Genomic DNA, 13504 nt, shown 5'->3' on the forward strand with positions numbered 1-13504 from the left:
TTGGCCAAGTTCTCTCCTAGTATCTAGATGGATTCGCCTCCGGATGAGATAATACCTTTTCTTGTAAATGATGCAATTGTGATTGAATAAAGAAGATGATTTGTCAAAAACAAGGTGTATATGGCCGAAGGTGCTTGTCAATTGAATAAAGAAGATGAGTATTTTCGGTCTTTGATAGTTCTAGTGCATGATTAGAGGGTGTGCTCTGTTGTGTTCTGCGTGCAGTCAGTAGTGTGCGCACGTAAAATGGTTTAAAATTAGTCTTTCGGACACATAATTTCTACAGACCAGGTTAGCAAATTTTAGATTCTGTTCTAATAGAAACAGAAAACACCTGCTGTTCGAGGTCCAATCACAAGCGATGAAAACACACACCCTTAAACAGCATATAAGACTCAAGATCCAAGCACAACAGAGATGTTGAAATCAAACAGATCTCTTCTTTAGGTGAAACTGGCATTTACAACAACCGGAGTCACGGAAACAAAGAGAAACCACAGCACCGCAAAGTTACCGGGGGAAAAAAGTTGCAGTCAGACTCGATACAAGAACTCAGCCGACAGAGACCTAGACCGGCTACAAATAGGTCGGATGTCAGTTTCCATTATACATTACCAGACGCATATACAAGAGCCTGTTAGTCAGTTCTTTTCAGTTAGTTGCAGGACCCTTCGCCATGAGCCAGCCAGCAAACCGCTCTATAGAGTTGAGATGGTACCAAGCTGCAGCCTACTATCCCTACTAGTCTCACCAGAGTTTGGTGCATGCCGAGTACTTGAACTGAATGAAGTTGGTCTGTGCTAATAACGCGCTGGCTCACATAGGCTCGGATCCAATGTATGAAAGAAATATCTTATCCTGTTGGACAAATGATAATGCTTATATCACTGGTGCTACTCCACACAGCCGGGCGCGGCCAGGGTTCAGTAGCGAGTCAGACATTATCCATCCCTGTGAGAAGAAATGAGAGTTGTTAGTTTGCATGTCAGTGCAGCAATGTGGTGGATTTGGTCAGGCCATTTGCACATTAGTAGAATAACCAGAGTGAGAGGAATTATGTTGATGATTCAAGGCAGTTAAGTCACCTGTTCTCTTGCTTTCCTCTTGAATACTCCATACGACGATGTAACAATCTTGCAAGATTCTTCAATGTGTGCTAGAAAGTCCATGTTCAATGGGTTTGGGTTCACATAGTGGTATGACCCCTGATCAGAGTTCATGCGCTTCCGTGCTTTCAGATTAGCATGTGACGCATTAATAAAATGCAGCAACACATGTGCCTGTAAAACAGAACACGGACAAAGGAGGGTAAATACTAAATAGTTGCAACCAACCCAAACCAGTGCAATATATTATGAAAGTAATTAACAATCAACGCTTACATGGAAGGCAGCTTTGAGAATGTCATCTTGCTTTGCTTGGTCCTTGAGCAAAGCATAAACCTTGTCCTTTGCAGGGTTATACGTAACAATGTACCTCTCATCCTGTAATCATATGCACATCAGAACTTTCCATACTAATCTTTGATAGGACTAAAATAAGGGACGGTGATACCATGGAGGACAAGACTCAACGGAGTGAACAAGATAGTACCTCAAACAAAGGCCTTGTAGCAACAAATGAAGCAGGTTCCTGAAATGCCTCTCCAAATCTTGATCCTATGAAATTAAAACTGGTCATCAAAAGGTTCTACAGTCAAAATTCATCAACAAATAAATATGATCATAGTTGCAAACCTATGGCCACAGGTTGATGCCTCCAAGGCGGATTAAATATTGTCTCCTCTAAGTTCCCTTCCTTCAATGAAGGAACATGCCCTGCATCGAGAAAATCAGAGACACAAATATAAGACTGGATACTCCCTAACATACATGGATCTTAAAACTAACTTCATACTATATTATTCAAGAAGTTTTACATTAAAGTTTCTACCCGGTAGAACTCAAGCAGTTTGTGTATTAATGAAATGTCTTCAAATATATTTGGCATTTCTCAAATGTATACACTGTATCCAAAACATGCTGATACCTAATAACCCAAACATGCTATTACGAAACAATGATTTTACGTGATGCGTGCACTATATTTGAGGGAAACTGCCATATGTCCTTTCTTCGACAAACCATGAGAAGATCTGACCAGGAGGAAAGGTTTCTAACAAACAATGCTCACGTACCAGTCTTTATGAAGGAATCCACTGCCACAGTGAATCTTGCCGTATTTAGCGTGTTCAGCACAACAGATCTCACCTGGTAATATAAATAATATTTGTCTGGTTAGGGGATTAGTTTATCATAGATAATTGATTATAATAGCAGCAAACAAAAATCAGAAGCAAACCTCCTGATATGAACTAAGCAGATATCCACAAGACAAGACTGCAAATGAAGCCACCAATGATGGATTCCTCTTGGACATTAGAATGCTCATACCAGTGCCCAACTTCATAAAAGAGGTAATAAATAAATGTTAGATAGGTAATATATGCACATTTACATATTAGATCAGTAATATTCATAATAATGCAGAAGCCCACAATAAAAAACAGGAGCACTAAATGTAAAATATAAATGGTTACCAGATCAGCGATGTTCCCAACACTTTCTCCTTTAGCAGTAACATCTCCAATATTTTCTCCTTTTGCATATGCCTTGTAAATCGGTGTGCGGGTTGAGGTCGATGTAACAGCAGCAACATTCTGAATAGGGGAAAAAATTGTAAGCCCTTTTGCAAGTAATGAAATAATATGTCGTATTGATGCCATAACATGTCACAGTAAGGCACGAGGTCAAACCTTGACAACGTTTGCCATGCAAGCCAACGGTAGGAAAAGTTGAGGGAACGCAGCAGTAGCTAACTCTATCCCAGCTCCTAGTTCCATCATGAGATCCCCAGAAAAGCGGAGCTGTAGTGGATTTTGATTTGAGTGAGTCTACTGAAACCGAAATAAATAAATTCAAGAGCGCTGCAAACCACTGGTTTCAAATATTACACCTGCTTTAGGTCATAATCGAATTTCTTCCCTTGACGCGCAAAAAGCATTTTTCCGACACGCCCAGCACCATCCTGTAGTAACGGAAAGCAATATAACTGTTAGACAATAACCAAATAAATAACGACCACACCAATGATTGGAAGAAACACTTCACCTTGAGTATCCAGTTAATAGCCACAGCACCAGACGTAGCCCTGCTTTGTGAGACTCCTACGGAGTTTAACAAGGCTCTTGTTGTAAATACACTCATTGCGCCGCCAAAGAAATGCTGAAAAGTCAAAAGCAGGATTAAACAAGATATTCAAATCTAGTAAATGATGGAACTGAGCATAAATCTGATCAATATACCTTCAGTGCCCTCCATGTCATGTATGGAACATATGAAGGAGTCACGCTGTCTGGAAAACCTTCAGGCACAACATATGACCTTATGAAGGACATAATTTCCTGCAATAGCACAGTTACATAGCATCATCATTGTAGTTCATCAAGCCCCCATGATCAATGAACAAGACCTTAAAAAACCATGATGTGCCTAGCAACAGTAATTAAAAAATCTCAAGGTGTCTCCGCACCAACTAGGAAGCAACTCTAGTTTCCTCATTTTGTCTGTATATTGCAACTTTGCTCCTGAGCAAAGGCCCTAGACTAGATAACCTCAAATCAAATGTGCAGTGACACAAAACAACAACACTAGCATTTCCATGAAAGCACAAGTTAACCAAATGGAGATAGAAGTGATCACTAAATGATGAAACTTAAAATTATAATTGCAGGTCAATTAGGGCGAATCACAAATGAACAAGTAGTGAACCAGTCTAACATTTCTAATTCAACTAATTGAATCAGCAGCCAGCGAGAGACAAAAAACAACCAACGAAGAGACTACTACTCCGTTATTCCTCGAGCAAACACATACAGCCTACAATTCTGGATCCGCACGCGCAAAATCGAAAAATATCCCCACAACAACCCACGTACAAGTACAATTAACAACGCCTTACCCTAAAAAAAACAATCACGCCTTGACACATCCTAAACAGAACTCGCATCGCACCAAATCCAGCAATCCCGCTAAATTAGGATCTAGGCATGCGGCGACAGCCACACGCGTGGGCACAGCAATCGCCAATCAAATAGCGCCGGTGGTGGAAATTACCTCGGCGGGCGGCAGCGGGGACTGGAGCGGCACGGCCCTGAAGGTGGCCCCCACCGGCGCAGCGGAGCCGCCCCTGGCCCTGGCGCTGACCCTCCCCGTCTTCCCGGCGGAGGACGCGGCGCCCTCGACGACGTAGCTCCACCGCCTGCCTTCCACCTCCTCGAAGCACAGGACCCCGTCCACGGCGGCCGCGGGGGCCGGCGCCGGCGTCGCCGGCGCCCTCGGGGGCAGCTCGGCGTCCCTGAGGGCGCCGCGCACCGCGTCCCTCACGGCGACCCCCTGCGGGGGCAGCGTGATGGTCTGCGTGGCCGTCGCCGCCGCCGCCGCCGGCCGCTTGAGCCCCATCGCCGGAGCCATCGCGGTGGTGCGGGGGTGGGTGGCTGGGGGGTGAGATTTAGATGGGTTTGCGAGTGGTGAGCGATACAGCGAGGCAGTCTCGCCGAGGAGAGAGAGGAACCACTTTATACCCCCGAGGCCGGGGGGAAATACTGGGGAGACTCCGCAGCCCGGCACGCCCGCGGACGCTACGTCGCAGCGCGGTCCGCCGTGCCGCTGAGACGTGGGGCCGGGCGTGTCCTGCGCCCACACTGTCATCGGGGTAGGAGGAAGCCGGGTGGCGCGTGGACGGGTGGTCGGCTGCTGGTGCCAGCTTGCGCGGGCTGCTACGCGTACCGCTGTGATGCCCCGTCATGGGCGGCACTGTGGGACCGGATGGTGTGTGGGGCCCTTGGTTCAGTGGGTAACGGATGCTTGTGGGGCCACGAGGGGTGGGGGGCGGCTGCTGGGCAGTTGGCTGGTGCACCGTTGGAATAGAGGGGGGGAGGAAATGGTGGGGCTTAAATTTGGCTTGTGATATTTGTGCTTCGTTTCGATTATTTTTTCGTGGCGTCGGGGCGATATGGTCTGTGAGACGCTGCTCTCAGCAATGGGACACGCCATGTGTGGTTGTTTCGGAGAGACAGAACATGTGCGTCGTTCGGAATTTGTCTTGCTCTTCGGGATTTTTCATAAACGGCGTGTTATTACTACTAAAGCATGAACGTGACGAATAAACATGGGGAACTGGGTGTGCCTCGACCGTCCGAACAGCAAACGCCGTGCAACAACCTCCTACCACTCACGTGCGCTTTTGTAACGTGGGTTGTGTTGCAACACAGTCTAGCTTGAGATGGATTGTGTTACAGACCTACGAGGTCGAGGGACGGTCGAGAAGTGTTTGCAACACCAGCGCAAGCAAAAACGGTCAGCTGCAAACGCCGAGCGCTACATGGGTCATGTTGCAAACCCCCGAGCGCAACATGCGTCATGCTGCAAATGGTGGGTCATAGTTGAATGACCGGCGCAGACAACTCTCTCGCGCGGGATCCAACGTCTCTGGAGATGGTTGATTTGATCCCTGCGTTAGTCAGCCGACGTGTAGCGCGTGCCATAAAACATCTTCTTTTTGCAGTAACATATTTTCATGGAAACACTGAGGATGAGATAGTAGAAACAGACAAGACATGATGGTCGATCGTGAGGTGACGAACATTACCTATTCGTCATGCACCTGTCCGAAACCGAAAATAGAAAGCATTTGCATGTTTCGCAATCTTCAACTTTAACATCATGTTTTCTAAACACCTCCCCGATATTAAGATAGCTCCTCCCAAGTAACGTCTCAACAAGGGTATGACACGCATACCATTGAAGGATTTGCGTCCCAAGTTGCCAAGTTGCCATATCCGACCACCGAAGGCCAAATCAAGGATTTGCATCTAAAAAGAAAATTCGAAGAACTCCAGGTTTTCAACAAGGAGACAATGCACATCTACCGTCATTGCCAGATCCAATCAATAAATGTCGGCCTCGGGTTATCATCCAAAGCTCGAGAACCAATAATCGAAGAGCACTACCCAACAGAAGTCTTGGAAGTTGATATCGTACCATAGCAAAACAGGGTCGTGGTAGGCATCCAACACACTCAACAGAACATAGCGCATTATTCCTTGGTGGTCACTATTGCTTTGAATCACATAAAAGTCCAAATATCCATGCTATAAAGGAAGAATATGATATGATATGTTAGGCAGCATTCCACATCAAAAATTCTGTTTTTATCACTTCCCTGCTCGAGGACGAGTAGGAGTTAAGTTTGGGGATGTTGATACGTCTCTAATGTAACTATAATTTTTGATTGTTCCATATTGTTATATTATCAATCTTGGGTTTTATAATTATTTTATAACATTTTTTGGGTACTAACCTATTGACATAGTGCCAAGTGCCAGTTGTTGTTTTCTGCATGTTTTTTACATCGCAGGAAATCAATATCAAACGAAGTCCAAACGTAACGAAATTTTACGGAGATTGTTTTTGGACCAGAAGAAACATAATGGGCCCTCGTTGCGCCTGGGGGGTGCTCCGAGGAGAGCACAACCCACCAGGGCGCGCCAGGAGGCCCAGGCGTGCCCTGGTGGGCTGTGCCCACCTCGGGTAGCCCCCGGACCGCCTCTTTGCTCTATAAATACCCCAATATTCCCAAAACCCTAGGGGAGTCGACGAAATATTGATCCAGACGCCACAAAGTCCAGAACCACGAGATCTAATCTAGACACCATCTCGGATGGGGTTCACCACCTCCATTGGTGCCTCTCCGATGATGCGTGAGTAGTTCTTTGTTGACCTTCGGGTCCGTAGTTAGTAGCTAGATGGCTTCCTCTCTCTCTCTATTGATTCTCAATACGATGGTCTCTTGGAGATCCATATAATGTAACTCTTTTGCGGTGTGTTTGTTGGGATTGATGAACTTTGAGTTTATGATCAGATCAATCTTTTTATATCCATGAAAGTTATTTGAGTTTCTTTGATCTCTTATATGCATGATTGCTTATAGCTTCGTATTTCTTCTCCGACATTTGGGTTTTGTTTGGCCAACTTGATCTATTTATCTTGCAATGGGAAGAGGTGCTTTGTAGTGGGTTCGATTTTACGGTGCTTGATCCCAGTGACAGAAGGGAACCGACACGTATGTATCGTTACTACTAAGGATAAAACGATGGGTTCTATCTCTACATAGATAGATCTTTCTACATCATGTCATCGTCCTTATTGCATTACTCTATTTCTCCATGAACTTAATACACTAGATGCATGCTGGATAGCGGTCGATGTGTGGAGTAATAGTAGTAGATGCATGCAAGAGTCGGTCTACTAATCTTGGATGTGATGCTGAAAGTGCGTTATATCGACTAGAGGGGGGGTGAATAGGCGAGTTTTATGAAAGTCTTCAAAATGTGGAAGTTATGAAGACAAACGACAGAAATAAACCTATTACCCTGCAGCGGAAGGTAGACTACACTAGGCAAGCCATAGTAAAGTATTCAATAGAGTGAAAGCATAATGACTAATAGTAGCAATGTAGTAAGGATCAGGTAGGAAGATATTATGAAGCCAAACAGAACACGCAGTCACTCAGTGAAGATAAAAGATAGTGCAATCATACAATGACTTCACAAGGAGTAACAGTACGTAAAGAGAAGGGAAGGATGAAACCAGTGACTCGTTGAAGACAATGATGTGATTGGACCAGTTCCAATTGCTGTGACAACTGTACGTCTGGTTAGGGTGGCTAGGTATTTAAACCTGAGAACACACAGTCCCGGACACCCAGTCCTGAACACGCAGCTCAGGACACCCAGTCCTCACCGTATTCCCCTTGAGCTAAGGTCACACAGACCTCGTCCAATCACTCTGGTAAGTCTTCAAGGTAGACTCCCAAACCTTCACAGACTTCGTTCACCGGCAATCCACAATGTCTCTTGGATGCTTAGAACGTGACGCCTAACCGGCTGGAGGATTCACAGTCCTCAAGTGTAATAAGTCTTCAGATCACACAGACAAGAAGACTTAAGTGATGCCTAATTCTCTTTGGCTCTGGGTGGTTAGGGCTTTATCCTCGCAAGGAATTCTCTCTCAAAGGCTTCGAGGTGGGTTGCTCTCAAACGACAAAAGCTGTATACTAACTCTAAGCAGCCAACCATTTTTGGTTGTAGGGGGTGGGCTATTTATAGCCACTAGGCAACCCGCCCTGATTTGTCCGAAATGACCCTGGGTCACTAAGGAACTGACACGTGTTCCAACGGTCAGATTTCAAACTCACACGGCAACTTTACTTGGGCTACAAGCAAAGCTGACTTGTCCGACTCTGGACAAGATTCGCTCTCACAGTCTTCACTCGAAGACATAGGTTTTGTTTAAGCATCACTTTAGTCATTCTGACTGGTTCTCTTGGACCCCACTTAACAGTACGGTGGTTCCTATGAGTCAACAAAGAAGAAGAAAAAGAACTACGAATGATCTAAGTCTTTGAGCTCCATAGGCTTCATGCGATGTCTTCTCTTGTCATAGTCTTCAATGTGAATATCTTCATATACCACCTTTGACTTCAATGTCTTCATACATTTTTAGGGGTCATCTCTGGTAGGAAAACCGAATCAATGAGGGACTTCTACCTGTGTTATCCTGCAATTCTCACAAACACATTAGTCCCTCAACTAGGTTTGTCGTCAATACTCCAAAACCAACTAGGGGTGGCACTAGATGCACTTACAATCTCCCTCTTTTTGGTGATTGATGACAAAGTAGTTGAAGTTTTCAACGGGGAATATAATATGTGAAATTGTAAAGGATAAGGAATTGTCTTCATAAGTTGCAAGGGCTCCCCCTGAAGATGTGCATATAAGTAGTTTGCTTTTGGAATGCAAATGCACATGGCAGGTTGTGCTTGTGGAGATCCTCTTCAACTTATGATGACAATCCACTATGCATATGAAGGTATGTGAAGATAATGACATGCATAATGGAAAATGGACGTCTGCAAAATGATCTAAGTGCAGAATTTATCGTCGCACATGCGGAATTTATCATCGCATCAGAAAATGGCAAATAGGTAGCAGACGACCATCGAGTTTAAGTGTTACAACTCAAAGAAACAAATGTATCAAAACGAGAGTTGTAAACACGAAGCAAAATATAAAGCACCTGCCCATATGGACCCGCTTGAAGACTATCAAACTCATAATGCTTCTCCCCCTTTTGTCAGTAAGGACCAAAAAGGTTTGAAGACATAGAGCATCTACTTGTTTCCATGAAGAGTAGGTGAAACAGCAGGGTCGTCGGTGGTGTTCGGCGGTGCAGAAGAGTTTGGAGCAGTGTCGAAGCGTGCTGAAGGAGGTGGCGGTGAAGTGGCATCGTCTTCATCCTCGATCACTCTGGCATTTACAGTTGCAGCAGAGGAAGAGAACTCAGAGTCTTCAAGAGATGGAGTTCGTCGCAGCACTGCCCTTCGAGGAGGTGTGGAGTCAAACTTGAAGCGCTTAGAGAAGCCATCCTCTTGAAGATCATCTTCAGAACACATCAGCGTCAGCCATTTCCATGTGTGGTGAGAGGTTTCATGGGCAACAAAGGCATTCTTGGTGGCAAGATTGTGAATGCGATTAACATCCACCAAGAGGCTTTGCATTTGACGCTTCAGCCAGTCATGATGCCTATCCTGTTTCTGATGAAGAGCCACAAGAAGCTCTCGGTCATTGAGAACACGAGTGCGCTTCTTGGGTCGTGGGGCAGTTGTACTATCAGTGGCTTCAGTGAGAGCAGGATGCGGTGCACGTGTAGTGCCAGCCAAAGGATACACACGAGCGACTGCTTCAACTCCTTCAATGTTCTGAGAAAAACTCTGATGCTCTACATTCTGAAGACTTAGAGGTTCCTTGGCAGGCTCAGGATAGATGGCTTCAATAGACATATCCACATCAGGCAGAAAAATCCAATGATTGCGAGCAGATGGCTGATATGAGATAGCGGAGTGAAGTTTGATCAGCCACATTACCCATGGGGCGTAGAACTTCAAGCCAAACAGATCAGAGCCTGATGCAGCAAGTTGGCGAATGAAGAAGTCCTGTGCATTGAAGCTTTTGCCATGAAGAATATAGAAGACCAAAGTCTTCATTGCACCTTCCAGCTTGGCATGTGGAGAGTGCCCTTTGATGGGCCAGAGAGTTCGCCTTATGATGTGATAAATAGTCTTTGGCAGATACTCTAGGTCTTCAACGAAGAACTCTTTGGGATATGCAGCATCTTGGGGCAATGGCTGTTGGAAATATGCCCTAGAGGCAATAATAAAAGTATTATTATTATATTTCTTTGATCATGATAATTGTCTTTATTCATGCTATAACTGTATTATCCGGAAATCGTAATACACGTGTGAATACATAGACCATAATATGTCCCTAGTAAGCCTCTAGTTGACTAGCTCGTTGATCAACAGATAGTCATGGTTTCCTGGCTATGGACATTGGATGTCATTGATAACGGGATCACATCATTAGGAGAATGATGTGATGGACAAGACCTAATCCTTAAGCATAGCACAAGATCGTGTAGTTCGTTTGCTAGAGCTTTTCCAATGTCAAGTATCTTTTCCTTTGACCATGAGATCGTGTAACTCCCGGATACCGTAAGAGTGCTTTGGGTGTATCAAACGTCACAACGTAACTGGGTGACTATAAAGGTGCATACAGGTATTTCCGAAAGTGTCTGTTGGGTTGACACGGATCGAGACTGGGATTTGTCACTCCATATAACGGAGAGGTATCACTGGGCCCACTCGGTAATGCATCATCATTATGAGCTCAAGGTGACCAAGTGGTTGATCACGGGATCATGCATTACGGTACGAGTAAAGTGACTTGCCGGTAACGAGACTGAACAAGGTATTGGGATACCAACGATCGAGTCTCGGGCAAGTAACATACCGATTGACAAAGGGAATTGTATACGGGGTTGATTAATCCTCGACATCGTGGTTCATCCGATGAGATCATCGTGGAGCATGTGGGAGCCAACATGGGTATCCAGATCCCGCTGTTGGTTATTGACCGGAGAGTCGTCTCGGTCATGTCTGCTTGTCTCCCGAACCCGTAGGGTCTACACACTTAAGGTTCGGTGACGCTAGGGTTATGAAGATATGTGTATGCAGTAACCCGAATGTTGTTCGGAGTCCCGGATGAGATCCCGGACGTCACGAGGAGTTCCGGAATGGTCCGGAGGTAAAGAATTATATATAGGAAGTGCTGTTTCGGCCATCGGGACAAGTTTCGGGGTTATCGGTATGTACCGGGACCACCGGGTGGGGCCAACCTGTCCCGGGGGCACATGGGCTGTAGGGGGCGCTTGGCCTACATGGGCAGGGCACCAGCCCTATAGGCCTGCGCCTAGGGTTTCCAAGGGGAGGAGTCCCAGTGGTGGAAGGCACCCCAAGTGGCCTTAGGGGGGAGGGAACCACTCCCTTTGGCCACCGCACCTAGGAGATTGGATCTCCTAGGCTGCGCACCACCCCCCCTTGGCCCTCCTATATATAGTTGAAGAGAGGAGGGATTTCATACCTCAGCCTTTGGTGCTTCCTCTCTCTCCGTTACGTCTCTCCTCGTAGTATAGGCGAAGCCCTGCTACTGTGACGCCCTGCATCCACCACCACGCCGTCGTGCTGCTGGATCTTCATCAACCTCTCCTCCCCTTGCTGGATCAAGAAAGGAGGAGACGTCATCCGTTCCGTACGTGTGTTGAACGCGGAGGCACCGTCCGTTCGGTGCTTGATCATCGGTGATTTGAATCACGTCGTGTTCGACTACATCATCCCGTTCTTTGAACGCTTCCGCTCGCCATCTACAAGGTACGTAGATGCATCTAATCACTCGTTGCTAGATGAACTCCTAGATGGATCTTGGTGAAACCGTAGGAAAATTTTTGTTTTCTGCTACGTTCCCCAACAGTGGCATCATGAGCTAGGTCTATGCGTAGTTCTCTTGCACGAGTAGAACACAAAGTAGTTGTGGGCGTTGATTTTGTTCAATATGCTTGCCGTTACTAGTCTTATCTTGATTCGGCGGCATCGTGGGATGAAGCGGCCCGGACCGACCTTACACGTACTCTTACGTGAGACAGGTTCCACCGACTGACATGCACTAGTTGCATAAGGTGGCTAGCGGGTGTCTGTCTCTCCTACTTTAGTCGGATCGGATTCGATGAAAAGGGTCCTTATGAAGGGTAAATAGCAATTGGCATATCACGTTGTGGTCTTTGCGTAGGTAAGAAACGTTCTTGCTAGAAACCCATAGCAGCCACGTAAAACATGCAAACAACAATTAGAGGACGTCTAACTTGTTTTTGCAGGGTATGCTATGTGATGTGATATGGCCAAAAGGATGTGATGAATGATATATGTGATGTATGAGATTGATCATGTTCTTGTACAAGGAATCACGACTTACATGTCGATGAGTATGACGATCTACAAGGATGATCATGGAGCCCCAAGATGGAGATCAAAGGAGCTATGTGATATTGGCCATATCATGTCACTATTATTATTTGATTACATGTGATGTTTATCATGTTTTGCATCTTGTTTACTTAGAACGACGGTAGTAAATAAGATGATCCCTTACAACAATTTCAAGAAGTGTTCTCCCCTAATTGTGCACCGTTGCTACAGTTCGTCGTTTCGAAGCATCACGTGTTAATCGGGTGTGATAGATCCTTACGTTCACATACAACGGGTGTAAGACAGTTTTACACATGCAAAAACACTTAGGGTTAACTTGACGAGCCTAGCATGTACAGACATGGCCTCGGAACACAGAGACCGAAAGGTCGAACACGAGTCGTATGGAAGATACGATCAACATGAAGATGTTCACCGACGATGACTAGTCCGTCTCACGTGTTAATCGGACACGGCTTAGTCGACTTGGATCGTGTAACACTTAGATGACTAGAGGGATGTCTAATCTGAGTGGGAGTTCATTAATAATTTGATTAGATGAACTTAATTATCATGAACTTAGTCTAAAATCTTTACAATATGTCCTGTAGATCAAATGGCCAACGTTGTATTCAATTTCAACGCGTTCCTAGAGAAAACCAAGCTGAAAGACGATGGCAGCAACTATACGGACTGGGTCCGGAACCTGAGGATCATCCTCATAGCTGCCAAGAAAGATTATGTCCTACAAGCACCGCTAGGTGATCCACCCGTCCCACAGAACCAAGACGCTATGAACGCTTGGCAGACACGTACTGATGACTACTCCCTCGTTCAGTGCGGCATGCTTTACAGCTTAGAGCCGGGGCTCCAAAAGCGTTTTGAGAGACATGGAGCATATGAGATGTTCGAAGAGCTAAAAATGGTTTTTCAAGCTCATGCCCGGATCGAGAGATATGAAGTCTCCGATAAGTTCTTCAGCTGTAAGATGGAGGAAAATAGTTCTGTCAGTGAGCACATACTCACTATGTCTGGGTTACATAAC

General features: G+C 45.6%; 1 protein-coding gene across 1 annotated transcript; it reads right to left on the reverse strand.

Moving 5' to 3' along the window:
• Positions 1-420: 420 nt before the first annotated feature.
• On the reverse strand, positions 421-4596 carry LOC125518824 (protein root UVB sensitive 6-like). Its single transcript, XM_048683694.1, has 13 exons — positions 4155-4596; positions 3344-3442; positions 3150-3263; positions 2995-3066; positions 2795-2905; positions 2579-2698; positions 2341-2442; positions 2177-2249; positions 1737-1817; positions 1594-1658; positions 1383-1484; positions 1086-1280; positions 421-951 (listed from the first exon to the last, which is right to left on the reverse strand). Exons 1-13 carry the CDS (start codon positions 4509-4511, stop codon positions 880-882), a joined length of 1563 nt encoding a protein of 520 aa, XP_048539651.1. The 5' UTR covers positions 4512-4596; the 3' UTR covers positions 421-879.
• Between the last annotated feature and the right edge of the window lie 8908 nt (positions 4597-13504).

Source organism: Triticum urartu, chromosome 1, assembly GCF_003073215.2.
Source record: "Triticum urartu cultivar G1812 chromosome 1, Tu2.1, whole genome shotgun sequence".
Lineage (NCBI taxonomy): Eukaryota > Viridiplantae > Streptophyta > Magnoliopsida > Poales > Poaceae > Triticum > Triticum urartu.

Bases quoted from the DNA above. Each gene is read 5' to 3' on its own strand.
- LOC125518824 (XM_048683694.1), bottom strand. From the start codon at position 4,511: ATGGCTCCGGCGATGGGGCTCAAGCGGCCGGCGGCGGCGGCGGCGACG. The intron at 1,281-1,382 runs GTAAGCGTTGAT...TCTGTTTTACAG, and splicing joins TTCTCAAAGCTGCCTTCCAT to GCACATGTGTTGCTGCATTT. The intron at 952-1,085 runs GTGACTTAACTG...TTCTTCTCACAG, and splicing joins AGAGGAAAGCAAGAGAACAG to GGATGGATAATGTCTGACTC.